At 40.8% G+C, this 16,746-nt stretch overlaps 3 protein-coding genes across 6 annotated transcripts; all 3 read left to right on the plus strand.

The window, feature by feature from the left end:
* The first annotated feature begins 9 nt into the window (after window positions 1–9).
* Window positions 10–4,938, plus strand: zgc:110269 (putative flap endonuclease 1 homolog). Of its 2 annotated transcripts, none has more exons than XM_027029979.3 (11): window positions 10–210; window positions 592–664; window positions 1,182–1,284; window positions 1,636–1,690; window positions 1,849–1,910; window positions 2,018–2,154; window positions 2,405–2,465; window positions 2,958–3,089; window positions 3,900–4,045; window positions 4,154–4,295; window positions 4,406–4,938. In XM_027029979.3, the coding sequence occupies exons 1-11, from the start codon at window positions 129–131 to the stop codon at window positions 4,454–4,456; spliced, it is 1,044 nt and encodes a 347-aa protein (XP_026885780.2). In that variant the 5' UTR covers window positions 10–128; the 3' UTR covers window positions 4,457–4,938. The 2 variants fall into 2 exon arrangements, with proteins under 2 accessions (XP_026885780.2, XP_026885788.2); XM_027029987.3 differs by having other exon boundaries at window positions 3,003–3,089.
* A 536-nt stretch (window positions 4,939–5,474) lies between these two features.
* Window positions 5,475–11,842, plus strand: agfg1b (ArfGAP with FG repeats 1b). 3 transcript variants are annotated; one of them, XM_081723482.1, is made up of 12 exons: window positions 5,475–5,799; window positions 6,475–6,568; window positions 6,655–6,770; window positions 6,974–7,118; window positions 7,878–8,034; window positions 8,189–8,305; window positions 8,712–8,847; window positions 9,010–9,086; window positions 9,178–9,273; window positions 9,386–9,529; window positions 10,002–10,090; window positions 11,010–11,842. In XM_081723482.1, the coding sequence occupies exons 1-12, from the start codon at window positions 5,633–5,635 to the stop codon at window positions 11,040–11,042; spliced, it is 1,371 nt and encodes a 456-aa protein (XP_081579608.1). In that variant the 5' UTR covers window positions 5,475–5,632; the 3' UTR covers window positions 11,043–11,842. The 3 variants fall into 3 exon arrangements, with proteins under 3 accessions (XP_081579608.1, XP_026887343.2, XP_026887332.2); XM_027031531.3 differs by having other exon boundaries at window positions 5,477–5,799; window positions 11,043–11,842; XM_027031542.3 differs by lacking the exon at window positions 8,189–8,305 and having other exon boundaries at window positions 5,476–5,799; window positions 11,043–11,842.
* A 1,850-nt stretch (window positions 11,843–13,692) lies between these two features.
* Window positions 13,693–15,901, plus strand: fbxo36b (F-box protein 36b). Its single transcript, XM_027031469.3, has 4 exons — window positions 13,693–13,838; window positions 14,083–14,191; window positions 14,375–14,547; window positions 14,671–15,901. The coding sequence occupies exons 1-4, from the start codon at window positions 13,743–13,745 to the stop codon at window positions 14,923–14,925; spliced, it is 633 nt and encodes a 210-aa protein (XP_026887270.1). The 5' UTR covers window positions 13,693–13,742; the 3' UTR covers window positions 14,926–15,901.
* The last annotated feature ends 845 nt before the right edge of the window (window positions 15,902–16,746 follow it).

The raw sequence follows: 16,746 nt of genomic DNA on the forward strand, positions 1-16,746 counted from the left end.
GAACAGTAACTGCGAAGGGACATTTTTCCTATTAATGAAACGCGTTACCATGGCTGACGATTTACTGAGAAATAAAAACATTTAAATTGTAACTACATTTAGTAAGATGTAGAACCTAATATATCGTAATGGGAATCACGAAGTTGGCAGATTTAATTCGCGGTGACGCTCCAAATTCCATATCTTATAAAGAAATCGGGGATTACACGGGTAAATTAGCCAAATCGTGTTAGTGGTAATTAGCTAGCCATCTAGCTAACGTTAGGTTGTTTACTAGTGTCTAGGAATAGTACTTGATTGCTGGAATTATTTGACAACGAAGAGAGTTCTCCAAATGGTGTTAACCTTGCGTAGCTAGATAGGGCGGCTGGGGTGATTGTCTTAGGTAGATAACTTGGGTAGCTAGTTAGCTACAGATTTAGTGAGCTAGGTTAACACTACCGAACTTTCTGGCTACCTGTCAACTCTCGAAGGATTTTAGCTAGCTGACGCTCCTCTAGAGAAACAATGATCTTCTTTTTTTTCAGAGACTTTAAAACTACAGGGTTTATTAATGGTGACTAACGTGATCATTATGCTTTATTGTTTAAGGGAAGGTAATTGCGCTTGATACCTCCATTGTTGTGAACCAGTTTCGTTCAGCTGTGCCCCATCTACGACTAAGGTAAGATGGCTAGCTAATTGGGTCTAAGCCCTACAGCGTATAGTTAAGGTATTTTAGTTGATAGTGACTCCTTGTCTTCCTTAAACGTTTAAAAGGTCATTTACATTTACGGCATTTAGCTGACGCTTTTATCCAAAGCGTCTTACAATTATGACTGAGTACAACTTGAGCAATTGAGGGTTAAGGCCCTTGTTCAGGGGCCCAACAGTGGCAAATTGGCTGTGGTGATGCTTGAACCAAGAACCTTCTGATGACGTCACGTACCTTAACCAAAACAATGAAAGCACTTCCATTATGTGTCCACAACGGAACTCAAATGTTGACAATTCTCATGAAAGCAATGTATAATAGCAGTCAGTACTACACTGCAGCACTGTTAACACTTGATTAAATAGGTTCACTGCGAGTTATACTGTGTATGACTATGTATGTGACAAATAAACCAAACTTGAAACTTGAATGCCTTGTGCATCATTAGGCTGCCTGTTTTTATGCTGTGATCATGTCTGTGTTGCAGCCCTCTGCTAGGTCTGTTTTACCGCACTCTGACCTTCCTGGAGCACGACATCAAGCCGGTCTTTGTGTTTGATGGCAAACCTCCCGATCAGAAAAGAGCTGTGGTGAGATGCACCCTTTGCAGCCAAACCCAAGTTTAGCTGAACGTGGAATAAGCTGTTGGCCAAAAAGCTGCTGCTTAAAAGCTGCTACTTAACCTAGTTTGAGCCAATGTTTACTTTTCACTTCTCCTTCAAGTAGTAGACAGTATTTATTGTGTAATACTTGGAGAGAGACTCACTAGTCAGCAGCCCAAGGGGACTAAAGAACAGTCTTGTAGAACTGTCTCAAAAGTTTCAAATAAGTGAGGAATCAAAGAACAAACATGCTGCACAATTAGATGCAATGTTTATAATGCTCTATATTTAAGACTGTTTATAAAGTACCAAGGCTGCTACTTGTTTGTATCCTTTCAGCTAGAGAGGAGAGCACAAATCTTGGGAAGGAACAGCTCATATCACTCTAAGACAGGTAATAAGAGGAAGTCACACATGTATTATCACTTGAATGTCTCACTTGATCCTTTGATCTCCATAGAGATTATCTGTCTCCATCTCATCAGTGGGAACATCATTTGTGAATCATGGTCCCATGTTAGTACCTCTTACATTTTGTATACATTCCCACAGTGTCCGCTCAGACTCAGGAATTCCTTCGTCTCCTGAAACTCATGGGTGTGCCTTGTATTATGGTAATTACCCATTCTCTGACTCACCGTAATTCACATTATTCTTGATCCATCCTGTTCTAATATCAGGGCTAAAAAATTGTCATCTTGCCTGCTGTTATTCATTCTAGGCTTCTGGGGATGGAGAGGCATTGTGTGCACACCTTGTTAGTACAGGTGTAGTGGACGCTGTGGCTTCAGAGGACATGGACACCCTAGCATTTGGGGGAACCACACTCCTTCGGCAGCTCAATGCCAAGAAAGAAAGGTGAAAAATAGGCTGGGGTATGGATTCTCAACCTCTGCTACAGTCTTTTGTATTGTAGCGAATCTTAGATTTGATTGTTTTTGTATTTTTTAATATATGGATTTATTTATTATTACCTGGTCCTAGTATTCCTGATATTTTTCATGACAAATTACAGAGAAAATGAAGAACTTTGCAATACATTGTTAATGTTCCTCTGGCATAATTGATGTAAAAAGAGTCATAAATTCCTTAATTCTCAATTTCATAGTGAGGTCACAGAGTACTCTTTGCCAAAGCTGTTGGAAACTCTACAACTGACACAAAAAGAGGTAGATTCTGTTACTATTCAGTTTGTCAAAATGAGTTGTGCAACTTCAAATCTGCCCACCCCTTATATTTTATAGACCTGAGCTTTTCTTTATTGTTTAAGTAACATTCACATCTCACAGCATTTTTTAAGTTCTCCCATGATTCATGTTTGATAATTACTCTTTAGACATCTTGACCTCTTACAGGTTAAACCTGATCCTGAATCGCTAATGTTATGTAAGGCACAATGTAGAGCCATTTCATCACAGTCGTAAAATAAACCCTAACAGGGTAATCAGGACCCCAATGCCAAGCGGTCCTGTTTCACTCTGAAGGGATTTATTTTGCAATAATGACTTTCTTGCTGTACATTATCCTGCATTACTTCTCACTTGACATTAAATAAACGTGTATGTCCATGTAATGAAACATGCAAATATGTGAGCTAGCATGTATGAGATCTATGTATGTGTGGAACTATGCTTAATGCTAATCTGTCTGTCCTCTCTTAGTTTATTGACCTGTGTATTTTACTGGGCTGTGACTACTGTGATAAGATAAGAGGCCTGGGCCCTAGACGAGCACTGAAGCTCATTCAGCAGCACCACACCATAGAGGATGTGATATGCCACGTCAACAGAAAGGTACAAGCCCTAGACTGGCTCATAGAACCCCTCCCCCTAGTGTCCCAGAGCAGCACTGCAGAAATACTACTGCATTCCTAAGCTTCTCTGGAGTCTACATTTCCAAACCTCAAAGGACCAAACTGAAACACACATCTTCTGGATAAAGCTGTTAGGCATGCCATCCTTAATGAGTAGGTTTCTTTTGCGTTCTTAGCCAATCCTACCCCCATTCTCTGATCAACCAAGGAGGTAGATTTGATTCACCAGTACCAGGGGTGGAAAACAACAACAGCGATTGACCCAACCATTCAGAAAGAATTCTTGATGTGCAACCTTTTGGTAACAACAATGTGCTCAAATGTTTGCACCAGCAAAAAGCCAGACTGATGCTAAGTGAATCAAATTCAGTGCAAGTTTCAGATTGGTGGTGTCATGCTCGTTATTTCTTAACCTCACTAGATTTTAGGTTTAAACTAGAACTAGTAAGTTTAGAATCTCAAGAAGCTGAAAATTTAACCCTGTCGGTGGACAGTTCATTTTACAGTTAACTGGTTGATGGTTAAAGTGAATCACATTGCAGATCTCTGATATAGGGTGTTTTCCTGGTTGAAGTTATCAAGAGACTTTGTAAAGATTCACGTATTTTTTTTGTTTGAAAATGCTAGGGGCCAGTTTTCCAGACATCATCTGATCCTAGTCTTGGAATAAATTGCAGTTGCAGTCGTGAATAAACAATGGAAAGTATTTTTTTAGTCTGGGTTTCAACTTAATCTGGGTGTAGGATACTGGCCCTGAGAGCCATACACTAAGATTATACTGTCCCCACAGACACACCCAGTTCCCTTAGACTGGAAGTACGAGGCTGCTCGCGAGCTTTTCCTAGAGGTACCTCAGGTCGATGTACCAGAGCTGGGCTGGAACGAGGTGGATGAAGAGGGCCTGATGCAGTTCCTGTGCCAGGAGAAACCCATAAAGTAAATATGCATTCCATAGAGCATGCATCTGCCCAGTGACCTCACACGGCATCACTTACAAGGCATACCGAAGCTGGTAAAAGCAGCACCTCTTGTTTATGCTTTCAGGGAGCAGAAGGTTCGAGGACGCATGGAGAAGTTCCGGACGGCCCTCGCCAAAAGGAGAAAAGAGAGAGAAGAGGCGGAGAGAGCAGGACAAACCAGGCAATCACGTCTTGAAGAGTACTTTCCCAAGACACGGAAGAGACAGGTCAATTCATTACAATTGCTGGAGATTATATATGATGCAATAAATTCCATCTTTATAATTACATCACTAAGAGTTTAATTATATTGACATGATGGTCTTGCAATATTCAGTCTGCAGATGCTGTAGAATCCAGTAGTGGAAAGCGACCAAAGGCTAAATAAAATCGCCTCTTCTAGGGCGCAGGTTCCAACTCCAGTGATTAACAAGTTGGTCATCTGAAGCAGTCTAATTGACACAGTCAATGGGGAAAGACCATGGCAAGAATTTTTATTTGAACTGTAAGTTTCTAATGAGGGATTATGATGTGTCCATGTGGCTGAAATGTGGTGCTTTATTAATGCCAACAAAAATACTTTTCATTTGGATCCTTTCATGGCCAAGACACTTTAAATATCCAGTGATTTTATTTTAAATCATGTGTATAAATGTCCATTCTTAAAATATATTTTTGTTCTTAAATCGCCATGCTGTATATGATTTTGCTTGGGATTAAGTTCTTCTTAAATAGTATGCAATAAGAAGATCGTGGAAATGACTACCTCATTGCTAATGTAAATGACATGAATATGGTTATATAACAAAAACAAATACAATAATAGATTAAGATTTAATGTATTTCTAATAAATCTGATGCAGTACGGTTTTTTACAAAGTAAGTTATTCTGAACCAAAACAGGTATTCGTGTGATTACTGGCATGTGTTGCGCTATAGATATTGGAAATGGATGATCGACCACACGGTTTGGCCACGGCGAGTTTCAGCAGCACCTAAAGTCGCACGTTGAAATGAGGCGTATGTGCATCTTCGGTGACTGGCCTAGGGTTATGACTAGACCAGTTCAATGAACCCAGTCAATTCATAGCCCTACGCTTTACATCGTTTTCTTCAGACAAGTTGCTTTCCTTCCAAATGTTTTATTCTCGTTGGGAAGCGTACCTCTTCTGTTTAGACGCGCAAACATTTAATCCATTTTCCCTTTCAACCAGAAATTCGGAGCACATTTATATGACGCAGAAGTTTTATCCAGCGATCACGTACTGATATCGATTAAGTGACTAAAACCCAGAAACCCATCAATCTAGAGTTGGCTTCAATAAAGCAGTTCCCAGGAAATACGGCCGACTCCAACACGGTTGGTGGCAGCACGTGCGGCTACGTAAGGATCGGCTCCAGAGTTCCTGGTCCTCGGGGCTACAGAAGTAGAGGGCGTTGATGGCCGTCCCTGGCGGATCTCTGTGGAACATTTTCCCCAGTTCTGCCGGGGCTGTTTATACTCTAGCTCATTCCTAATTTTCTAGATTTATTCCCTGTGGCCTCGACGGCTTTTTAGTTAGTCATGGCTGCGAGTGCGAAGAGAAAACAGGAGGAAAAACACCTGAAGATGCTTCGGGAAATGACCAGCTTGCCTGCCAATAGGAAATGCTTTGATTGCGATCAGCGCGGCCCTACCTATGCCAATATGACCGTGGGTTCGTTTGTCTGTACCACCTGTTCCGGAATATTGTAAGTTGTTTTTTGGGGTTTGTTTTTTGCTTTATTTTTATTAGCGAGTCTTTATATCGGTTAATTGATGTGATATTTGTTTTTTGTTGCACACAAGCTCGTGTAAACAGGCGCCTACTAGCTAACGTTACCACTCCCGTTTCAAGGATTGCTATGAATTTTACTTTAACCTGTCGGCTACATTTAATACATTTCCACCCACCCTTTTTGTCCTTTTTTGACGACATGGTAAGATTTTACACAAGGTACCCGAAAGTTTGATAGCTAACGTGCGCACTTCCCTAATAATGAATACCGAACAATAAATTCTTTACAGCATAATTTAGGTGGAATGTCGCACACCACCTCGTGCTTCCACAAGCCTTAGCCCGGTTTTATATTGATTAGCGCATCATCCCTAGTTTTTATTAAGAAGTTATTATGCCGTGAATTTTATCAGCAGGTGACACGCCCATCTGCTACGTCAGCTTGGTCCCAGCATTGGGCTACTTTCAATTTCATCTCAATTGTGAACGTCGCGTGAGATTGTCGAATTGTGTCGCTCGTATATCAACAACTGTAAAACCGTTAATGTTCGTATGTCCCAGTGCAGACGCCAGCCATTCTCAGCGTTGCATCCACTTATCACTTCCCTTACTGCCTGTATGCCTAGTTATTGCTTATTTTGGGTTCTAGACGGGGGCTCAACCCACCGCACAGAGTGAAGTCAATCTCAATGACAACCTTCACACAACAAGAAATCGAGTTCCTACAGAAACACAGCAATGAGGTACCACGTGCGCAGCCTTTTTTTTATAGGTCAAATGAACATTACTGGCTTTGTACAAATGGTACCCATTTTGTCTCTTTGGCCAGGTCTGCAAACACATCTGGCTAGGGCTGTATGATGACAGGAGCTCTGCTGTGCCAGACTTTCGTGAGCCCCAGAAGGTCAAGGAATTCCTCCAAGAGAAATATGAAAAGAAGAGATGGTGAGGAGCTCCTGGACGAGTCCGCCTGTGCTCTCTTTGCATAGCGTTATGTCCTAGCTTGCTTTTATACTAGGTGCTGGGCAATAGGAAAACAAGTGCTTGGAGCAGAAATTCACTAGAACGCATTAGCTGCCAGATGACCCAGATACAATGCAGCCAGCATTCCAACCGCCCATGCTAACACATTATTTTCTGTGCATCAGGTACGTTCCGCCTGAGCAAGCAAAGGTGATCACCTCTGTTCAGGCATCTGTCTCTGGCTCCTCTGCCAGCAGCACGAGCAGCACCCCAGAGGTCCTGCCCCAGCCCCTAAAAACCCTGCATCTCAGCAAGGCTCCCTCCAGCCAGGTGACTCTTCCTTCAAGTTTCCTTAGCCTAAAATAGTTCCGTCTTGTGGCCATGCTTGCCAACCCCTGCTCTTTGCCCGTGCTCATCACAACAGTTTTCAGATCCCGATCAGTCCTGGGTGAATGTGGAATTTAAAAAATATGTCTGAGGCTTCGGATCTGCAGTCAAGTGCCCAGGTATTGGGATGCAGGCAGCTCAAATCTGTGGAATCTTTGACTTCTGAAGAGTTGCGTTGTTTGGAAAGAATGTTCCTAGCTAGATCCTCTTGTGTGTTAGGGAGTCCAAGTATTGTGTAGAGAAGTGTGGTAGCACCTTAGCAAATTCACTAATAGCAGCCTTTCACCATTCATCTAAAAAGTTGTTGCCAAACAATATCACCTATTTAACAGTATGTGTACCAGACTTAATAGGCTAATGTCTTGAGAATGGAATAAGAATGTGGTGGACAAATAAGCTGCATAAGCATTTTTTTTTTATTTTATTTTGCCAGGCAGCAGTTTGTTACAGCATGGAATTATTTGGCACTGCAGAATGCTTGTAAGGAAGCCTATTTGGTGCATTTTAAAATGTTCTGACTGATTTTTGATGTCTATGCAGCTTGTTTGTCCTCTGAGTTTTCCTTTATAAGGAAAGCCTTGATTTCCTGGTATTAGCAAACCCCATTGATCCCTAACGAAGCCATACTGAAACGGATCTTCAGAAGCTCTCTCCCTGTCCTCCCTCCGTTCTTTGTCTCTTGTCCTACCGTTTCATCCTCAGTCCCCGGGGATCAGTCGTGCCCACACGCAGCCTGCAGTGCAGGACAAGAAGTTCGACCTGTTGTCTGACCTGGGGGGAGACATCTTCGCAGCCCCTCCGTCTCACCCTGCTGCCACCTCAAACTTTGCCAACTTTGCACATTTTAACAGGGCCCCAGGTACTTCCTGACTAAGCATCTGAAGCAGCAGCAGTGCTGCTCAGACACCCCAGCTGCTAGCTCTCTGAAAACAGAACAGTGCTTTCCATATTGTTGCCTTTCTTTTTGTTTGTTTTTCATTTGTCTTTTTGGTTCACCTTATGGCGCTTTGCAGCGCAAAACAGCTCAGCCATAGACTTTGCCAAATTTGATTCATTTGGAAACTCCAGTGTGTCTTCCCATTTTGCCACATCACCTCACTCCCAACCTTCCCAGCAGCCTCCACAGACAGGTACCACACCCTCCCCTCCTCTTCGCATTGTTTTGAGTTTTGTCATCTGTTCTACTTATCTGGAAAAACCATGATCTTCATGCCTCATGTAATCTGACCGAATGGCCAAATATTTTATCTGAATCAGCCCTGGTTTAGGAAGTTTGGAGTGGCACTTTGGTAGTAAGGACAGAACTTATTTACTATCAGCTTGGCTACCCTTTACATAATTTCTAACTTGCATTATTACATTATTAATTACATTATTACTTTTAAACTGTCATCATAATGGCCTTTAAATCCGCTTAATAGCTTATCAGACTGTGGCTTGGAATAACTTGTTTGTAATGATGAGAATTCAGGCTTCTCCTTACGCCAGGTGACCAGTATCTCAAAAGATGCTTTCGGATTTGTTTGGTTTCTACAGGAGGTGTGTCTGTGCCACCACTGCCCACCATGGCTCCACCTGCCCCTCAAGCTAACATGGCAGGGGAGGACCGCTACGCAGCTCTGGCAGAGCTGGACAGCGCCCTAAGCACTGCATCCCATAAGGCCTCACAAGGGTAAGATGGAGCAGTTTGCTGACTTTATTCTGATTACCGCCTTCTCTTCCTGCCAGTGTAGTCCAGCAGGGGGCACAGGACTTTGCCCATTAATTTGGCTTTATCCCTTTCCTCTGTTTAAGGCTCTACTGAGTTTTGTGTTTGGCTTTACTTTACCCGCAGTGTGTTTGATGCTTCGCCCAGGTCTGCTGCGGCCCCGACCCAGCCTGTACTTCCCAGCATGCAACAGGGTTTTCCGGGTGAGGAGCATTCTGCTGGTATGAAGTGATGACTTGTAAAGACATCCTGCTCTTTTAGACCAATTTTCTTTGTTCATTTGACTCCTTGCAGGTGCTCCTTCCACAAATCCGTTTGTAACTTCCGGAATGGCCCCAGAGCCGATGCCAACGAACCCCTTCCAGACCAATGGCAGAGCGTCAGCCTCAGGTAGATTCCTGCCTCAGTCCAGCCAGCACGCTCGCATTGCTCTTCCGAAAGAGTGCCTGATGCTCTTCCACTCTGCTGTTGCATGGTTGATTTGATGGTCCCTCTGCTGCAGGCTCCATGAGCATGCCGGCCGGTTTTGGGAACGCCACCAGCTACTGCCTGCCCACCAGTTTCAGCGGGACCTTCCAGCAGCCGTTCCCTGGCCAGGGCCCTTTTCACCCACTCCCCCCAGGCGCCTACCACCAACAGCCCAATGGTACAGAGTATGAAATGATCAGTGACGTGATGTAACCTAAGCACGCACTCTTAATTATCTCTGATGGAGAATCACATCATATTGGTCTAAATTGCATGGCTGTTTTGGCCAGGTCTTAGCTTTGATTTATTTTGTAGTCCTGGCCTAAAAATCAACAAGTTAAGCTTTTATGATTGAGCCACAAATGTCAAATACAAAAGTTCTTAGCTGAAACGGTGCAGGCCAATTTGTCCATCCCAACGTTGTTTATTGGCTGATGAGTGTTTTGCTTTAACTGGAATCAGAGAAATTGGCAGGTTTGTGAAGAATAGTGATGCTGCATTAAGGGCTGGCTTCCCAAACATGGCATAATGAATGGAAATTCATATTTAGTGTGGGCTTAGCCTTAAGGTCTGGAAAAGTGGCACTGTTAGCTCCTGTAAAACATTCTTTTCATGCCTTATTGCCTTGTGTGTTGCCCCCACGCCCCAAGGTGGTTTCCCAGCCTATGGCCAGGCCAAGCCTCCTGCAAGTTATGGACAGCCAATCGTAGGAACCGCCCTTTCCAACAATCCATTTATGGTGAGCCGGCTGCTGACCTTCCAGAGGTTTTAAATTGCATGAATGGAAAATAAACTGAACGTTTCGTTTGTGCTGTCTGCATCCAAATACATGTATTGTGTAATGACTATTTTAATTAATTTTCTATTATTGCACAACTTCATTTGTTTTATGTGCATTACATGCTGTGTCTCTGTGACGTCCTCGTCTCAGGAAGTAAATTGCAATCAGTTAACACAGATATGAAAGTCAGGATATTCTCTCTTAGAATATAGTTTGTCATTTGAATTGTGCTTATTGTTTAATATCCAATAGTGTCTCACATTTCTGTTCCAATGACCACTTGAAGCTTATTGCAGAATCTCAAAATGGTTCTGTAATAAAAGAAAATGGGCAGTAAGGATTGACTTGAAAAAACTGCCTCTGCTTCTAAATTTGGTAACAGTGGGTGTATAATTACCAAGAGATCAGTTTGACTCCTGCTGATTTACCAGCATGCAAGCTTTTCCTAATGAGAATTGGCAAAACATGCACAAAAACAGGAATCTGCTATCTTAGACAAAAGTCAAGTTTTAATAAAAAGTTTGGCACAAACACAGTACAACACATCGGCACTCTGTTGTGTAAACGGCTATATGGAGACGATGCCTTTAGCACTAAACGACTCTGTGGCTTCTGCCTGGGCAATGGGGTAGTTGTTTGTATTTGCAGTAGCCCTGATAAATCTGTTTTTGCAAAGTGAAACTTGTTACATAGTCCCATGGGTCTCCATGCATTTTGTTTATTCAGATCACAGTAGGCCTTTACCCAGTGTTTGATCTTTTAAAGCTACTAGCAATTACTGTGGTATGATCCAACATCTGTAAGCCTTTGAATTAGAGATTCTAAAGGTGCACGTGCTTCCTGTTTTGAATATATGTGTATTCTATTCATCTTTCAGTTAAAGGCAATGGAAACATTTGCTTCCTTCTAGGGCGGAGCCCCGACAGGGCCCTACCCCTCAGGGGGCTCCTCCACCAACCCGTTCCTCTAAAGCACCTGCCATGCATCTCTCCAGCTCCACCCCACCCACTTTCAACATCACCAATGTTCTAAACGCCAGAAAAGATTACTTTTTTTTTTTTTTCACCATGCTGAGCATTTGATGGTTGTAACAGAAGAGATGTAGAAGACAGAACCCTCGCCCCCCAGCCATTGTGCGGAAGCCGAGCAACACTCCGTGCGATTCTTCGTCTCCATTTTATGGCTTCGCCTCTATTAAGTAAATGTTCTGCGCCTAGAAGTAAAGCTCCTTGTGCATATTGATATTTGTAATCCTTTTAAATGCATTATTTACACTAAGAATTTGCAATTAGAAGGACGTGGTTCAGAAGGCGAATGGGGAAGGCTGAGTGATTTTGCTTTTGGACCTGCTCCAGGGGAGGATAAAAGGTGAAACCAAAATGAGAATAAAGCACCAATAGCCTCCAGGAGGTAGCGAATGACGGGTTGACAAACACCCACTGCAGTGTTGAGGGACCATCAGGCATATCACAAGCAGGTGGGGTTAAAAAAGGGGGTGGGGTCTGTAGCACAAAAGGGGACAGGGTAAGTGGTACATGAGACTCCTGTATGATCTACTCGAGAAGCCTTTGAAGCAGGTTTCATCTATGCTGACCTCCATAAATGGATTTTTGACTAGGCCAATATCTGATTTATCATCACAAGTGTATAAGGAAATGTGTACATATATAAATATATGTATAAAAATATTAAAGATTTTTAACTACGGTATCAATGTCTCTTTGATTTGCAGCTCAGATTTTAATTGAATAATAGTGGTACTTTTATTTTTTGGCCAGAGTACTGGCATAGCAGTATGATTTATGTTAAAGGTAAAATTAAGGACCAATCACAATGAGCCTCACTCGCACATTTCACCACTGGCTCCCAATATTTTTTCTACCCAGCTTTATTTAGGTGTGTCAAACACCGCATACACAGGCATAAATCACCTGCTTCCTTCATTGTGCACATATATGTGCAATGTTATGTTAAAATAATATCTTCTCCATCTGGTGAACCTGTAATGCAAGGTAAATGTAGCATGGTCCTCAAAGGATTTATTTTTTATTAGATCTGTTTGTTTATATATTAAACATAGCTGTAAGAATGTTTTGAGTATTAACAATTAGAAACTAGATTATAGGGTCTTGAAGAAAATATTGTTTTGTTTAGTGTCTAGTTGACAAATTTTCATTTATTTAATTAGAGATATTAATGAGTAGTGTTCAGATGCTTAGGTCTGCAGTCAAATCACAATTCATACTAGTGGAGTTCTATACATTATGAAAATGTTTAAGATGAATCTACAGGTATGAATTTCAGGAAAACTGAAGTTAACACTGCACTGGATTGCTGCAAATACAGATTTTATATTTATATGTTGGCTCAGAGAAAAGAATCAACTAATGTAAACCCACTGACCTCATGGTGGATTTTGTGTTAGTCAACAAGGAAAATCTTTGGATAATACTGACTTCCCTAAGTACAGGTTAGGCAGGGCCCTTTGTATTTGATGGGACCAGGATAGACTTTGCATAATCACAGAAATGTATTGTATGGTATTTCAGTGTGATACTACTTACTGCTGTGGGTAAACAAGACACCAACATAATGAGCATGGACACTTAGTACATATGCACCTGGATGGATATGAATAGTAAATAATGTTTAATTCAGTATGGATTATTGTATGAGTGCATGTGTAGTAAATAGAGCCAAGGTCTTTACTTGTAGGCCTACACACTGGTACTAAATGTTTTACCTGTTCATATAGTATGAAAACCAAACTTAGTTCCACATACTTAAGCCATATCTTGTTACTTACACAGACCTTCCAACTTCCACAGCAACCTCCCTGAACAGGATCCAGTAACCATCATGCTAGGAGATGTCCAATAAAGGATCTCAAGTATGAAGAGCTGCACAACTCCAGGCCCAGAAATGGTCCATGCCTACTGGCTGAAGAAGCTAACTGCACTCCTTAAACTCCTGGCAGTGCAAATGAACCAGCTTCTAATGGATGGAACTCACCCTATTGTTAACTGGTTAACTAAAGGCTGGACAGTCTTGATCCTGAAGAACCCAGAGAAAGGAGCAGTTCCATCCAGCTACCGGCTGATAACCTGCCTCTATACAACATGGAAGCTCCTGTCAGGTATCATTGCTGCTAAGATGAGTAGTCACATGATCAATACATGAGCAAGACACACACACACACACACACACACACACACACACACACACACACACACACACACACACACACACACATATTCCTGAATGAAGGGGAAAAAATAACATATTTTTAATGTCATTGATATTACAATCGCTTGTTGCAGTTTTAATATTGTAAATGCATATAGTTTAGTTAAATGTATGCAAATCAGACAAAGAATTTCTTAGTAGCTTTGATTATTTAATAAAAAGCAACGGACTCTTCTTCTGGCTTATCTGGTATGTGACATTTACAAGAAATTCATTACCTATATGGCAATAATTGGCCGGCCAGACAATCCATTAACGTGACGGTCCTTCTGCTTTTCTAGAAATGATTTGCTTGACTTCACGGCTGCTTTCTGCATAATACTGCATAGGTCCGCGACGTTGTTGCCTTGACAACAAGTCTAATATGGCGAAGTTGCTGGGAGAAACTTTGTTTGAAATCAGTGGCCAAGGTCCTGCGCCTATGAAAGATTATTTCTATTTCGAAATAAGACAAAATGAGGTAGTTATTTGACCTAGTTAGCTAAGTTATGTTTAGCATAAGTGACAAATACAATTTATATCTGATGTAGCGTTAGCAGTTACTAAATACAATACATTAATTAGGACATCTAGTTAACGCTACGTAGCTTTCTTGCTAGCTAGACACGCTACCAAACTAGGTTAGCTAGGGTAGGTAGTTAGCTAAGATAGTCAGTTAATATTTAATCTAACCACTTATTTATTTGACGTTGGCTACATTTTAGGTTATTTGGAGGTGGTGGAAAATTTCTTTAAGGGTTGAATCTCGGAACACGACACCAGGAGAAACGAAGGAATCACACGCTGACTATCTGGATGACAGCCGCCTGCAGAGTAATGATTACGTTTCGTTAGATAATTTAGTTAACTAGCTAAATGTTAGTAAGATGTCTGGTTAGCCAAGTTAAACTAACCAAGAATTCGGCAGCTATAAAACAATAGTTTTCTGTTACACTTTTAGTTATCTGTTTGCAAAAAAAAGTTTTATTCATAGATTGACTTCTTGTCAACATCTAGGTCAGGTGGCAATGGTGTTTGGTTCTCACATCTTGGAGTACTCCAAAAAAATATGCCAGGGCCATTATGATTATCTCCCGCGTTTACCCGACGATTTACTTTTGAATATCACGGCCCATTTAGACCTTGAAGATGTCGCCCGGTTTGCACGCACCTGTCACAGATTTAAAAAGGTATGTCATTATCACTTCTCAGGTAACTAAGTCTTGAAGGGGTGTTTAAAATTATGCGATGATGTCACAGTTTTCCATGCCACTCTTCATATTTCATACGTCATACATGCTGGACATGTCAAGATTTGTAGCTCGGAAGAGTTCTGGGAGCAGACAGTAAGAATGTACTGTGACACTGTCACTGCTGGGATGGAGGACTTAGCCAAGGAGGTGGGATGGAGGACTATCTTCTTCACCAACAAACTCCAACTACAAAAGCAGATCAGCCGCCGGAAGCTAAAGAATAAAACACCCCACACAGGTGGAGTAGACAGTGCTGTGTTGGTTCCTGTTTCTACAGGCATGCCTACTGACAGACAGCACAGTGATGGGGACTAGGCCAATGAGCCTAAGAATGAATAGTGTACAAGAAACAAATCTCTAAAGTGTATAAAGATGCCTAAATATTAACATTTACAATGGAGCATGAAGGTAGACAAACTAACAAACACCATATATTATGTAACCTATCAATAATGCATGGTCAGCCTGAATTTGATCCTAGAGCTGTTTTTTCCCTCATGTTTAAAACACATTCTAAGTAAGATGATGAGCCATTCTTCCCATTTTGAACTACTGAAATGCGATTTCACTCACTGGTTTCAAAAAATGTTAGACATTTAGCATTTTCCTGCTAAGAACAGGTTATTTAGAGAGAGGTTATTGAGAGACTTTCATTTTATTTTATACTTCATTTTATATTATTCATTTAATTATTTGCTGTGTTATAAACATAATGTTCATTTTTCATTGCTTTAAAAAAAAAAAGGTTTGTGACCATCAAACCAGCTACATAATTTTCACCACTTTTACAATTCCTTTTGCTTTAGACACTCACATTTAAGTGCTGTTTATAGAGTTTTATGCCAGTCAAACTAGCTAAGTAAATGTATCTTATTTGTAATGGAAATTTAATCCTTTGAAAACATGACTCCAATTTTATTTCCATTTCTGTTATTTGGTCTCCCCATTGAAGCTACTTTATCCATGTTACTTTATTAGAGCATGGATGAATTTAAAATGTACAGAGTGCATCAGAAATTACTCTAAGATTTATATATTTAACAAACGAATTAATCATCTGTTTGAGTGCTATTTTGAACACCTATCAAAGAAACTGCCTTTAAAGCAGTTAATGTTTTTCATAGAGTCCTGCCATACTGCTACCTGTGTATTTCTGAGTACGTTTCATTGTTTGCCTGTAGCATTTAAGGTTTTGTTTGTTTGTTTTGGCCTTCTGATTTTTTAAAAGAATGCTTATACTGTATATGGTTACATATATTCTGACAGTAAAGTGTCTACTTTCTCTCTGGAATGCCTCTCTTCAATGTTATTTAAATATCCCAATTTTATTATGTGTTTTTCATTTCAATGAATTGTATGAAATAATTGAAGGTCATTTGGAGGTGGTGGAAATGCTTGCAATGTATAATTTGATGTAAAAGTTCAGTCCTGTTTCCCCAAAAGCAGAATATGTTTACAGATAGTAACATATTTTCAATGATCACTAGTGCACTATGATAACCTTATCTATTATTAACATTAACCAATATTAAGAACATAACACAAAAATCCCTGCCCCTTAATTTTCTGTTACATGGATATATTAATTGATAGCCCAAAATTGCATCAATGTATATTCAAAAGAATGAAGACTCATCTGCGTAACCCACTACATGATTATGAGGCTCATGCAAGCAGGGGAGTGGAGGAAGGGCCACAGTGCGTGTAAAGGCAGACGGAGTTCACATCAGTGCCGTTAGACAAGCGGGAGCAGAACTTTCTGATTTGACAGTGCACATTATGACTTAACTTAGCCAGTCCGCACGGTGAGATACATCTTTTCTTTATTATGCTTATCTTATACACGTTATTTTACACATGGAACGTGTAGGCTAATTATTTTTCCATGTTTTCTATGGCCTATAAATGTAGGATCATCTGTTCAGTTCTAAAAGACTAATGTAGCATTTTTTTGACTGTTCTATCAGCTAAAGTATTTGCCTAGTCACCATAAAGACATTTTAGTACCTCTCAGTAGTGATATTTATAGATAAACTCAGAATTTAATTGTACTAACTACTTTTACCATTTATGTGTTTTTCATATTCAATTCTCTGGCATTTTTGATTCAACATGAGACTTATACATATATAGGAC

This window comes from Electrophorus electricus, chromosome 11, assembly GCF_041902795.1.
Source record: "Electrophorus electricus isolate QZ-2024a chromosome 11, ASM4190279v1, whole genome shotgun sequence".
Taxonomy (NCBI): Eukaryota; Metazoa; Chordata; class Actinopteri; order Gymnotiformes; family Gymnotidae; genus Electrophorus; species Electrophorus electricus.

What these genes read in the sequence shown, in the direction of transcription:
- zgc:110269 (XM_027029979.3), top strand. Translation starts at nt 129, where the DNA reads ATGGGAATCACGAAGTTGGCAGATTTAATTCGCGGTGACGCTCCAAAT. An exon ending in TATGCCACGTCAACAGAAAG is followed by an intron (nt 3,090 to 3,899) that starts GTACAAGCCCTA and finishes CTGTCCCCACAG; the next exon opens with ACACACCCAGTTCCCTTAGA. An exon ending in CCAAGACACGGAAGAGACAG is followed by an intron (nt 4,296 to 4,405) that starts GTCAATTCATTA and finishes TGCAATATTCAG; the next exon opens with TCTGCAGATGCTGTAGAATC.
- agfg1b (XM_027031531.3), top strand. Translation starts at nt 5,633, where the DNA reads ATGGCTGCGAGTGCGAAGAGAAAACAGGAGGAAAAACACCTGAAGATG. An exon ending in TCCCATAAGGCCTCACAAGG is followed by an intron (nt 8,848 to 9,009) that starts GTAAGATGGAGC and finishes CTTTACCCGCAG; the next exon opens with TGTGTTTGATGCTTCGCCCA. An exon ending in CTACCACCAACAGCCCAATG is followed by an intron (nt 9,530 to 10,001) that starts GTACAGAGTATG and finishes CCACGCCCCAAG; the next exon opens with GTGGTTTCCCAGCCTATGGC.
- fbxo36b (XM_027031469.3), top strand. Translation starts at nt 13,743, where the DNA reads ATGGCGAAGTTGCTGGGAGAAACTTTGTTTGAAATCAGTGGCCAAGGT. An exon ending in TCGAAATAAGACAAAATGAG is followed by an intron (nt 13,839 to 14,082) that starts GTAGTTATTTGA and finishes GCTACATTTTAG; the next exon opens with GTTATTTGGAGGTGGTGGAA. An exon ending in GGATGACAGCCGCCTGCAGA is followed by an intron (nt 14,192 to 14,374) that starts GTAATGATTACG and finishes GTCAACATCTAG; the next exon opens with GTCAGGTGGCAATGGTGTTT.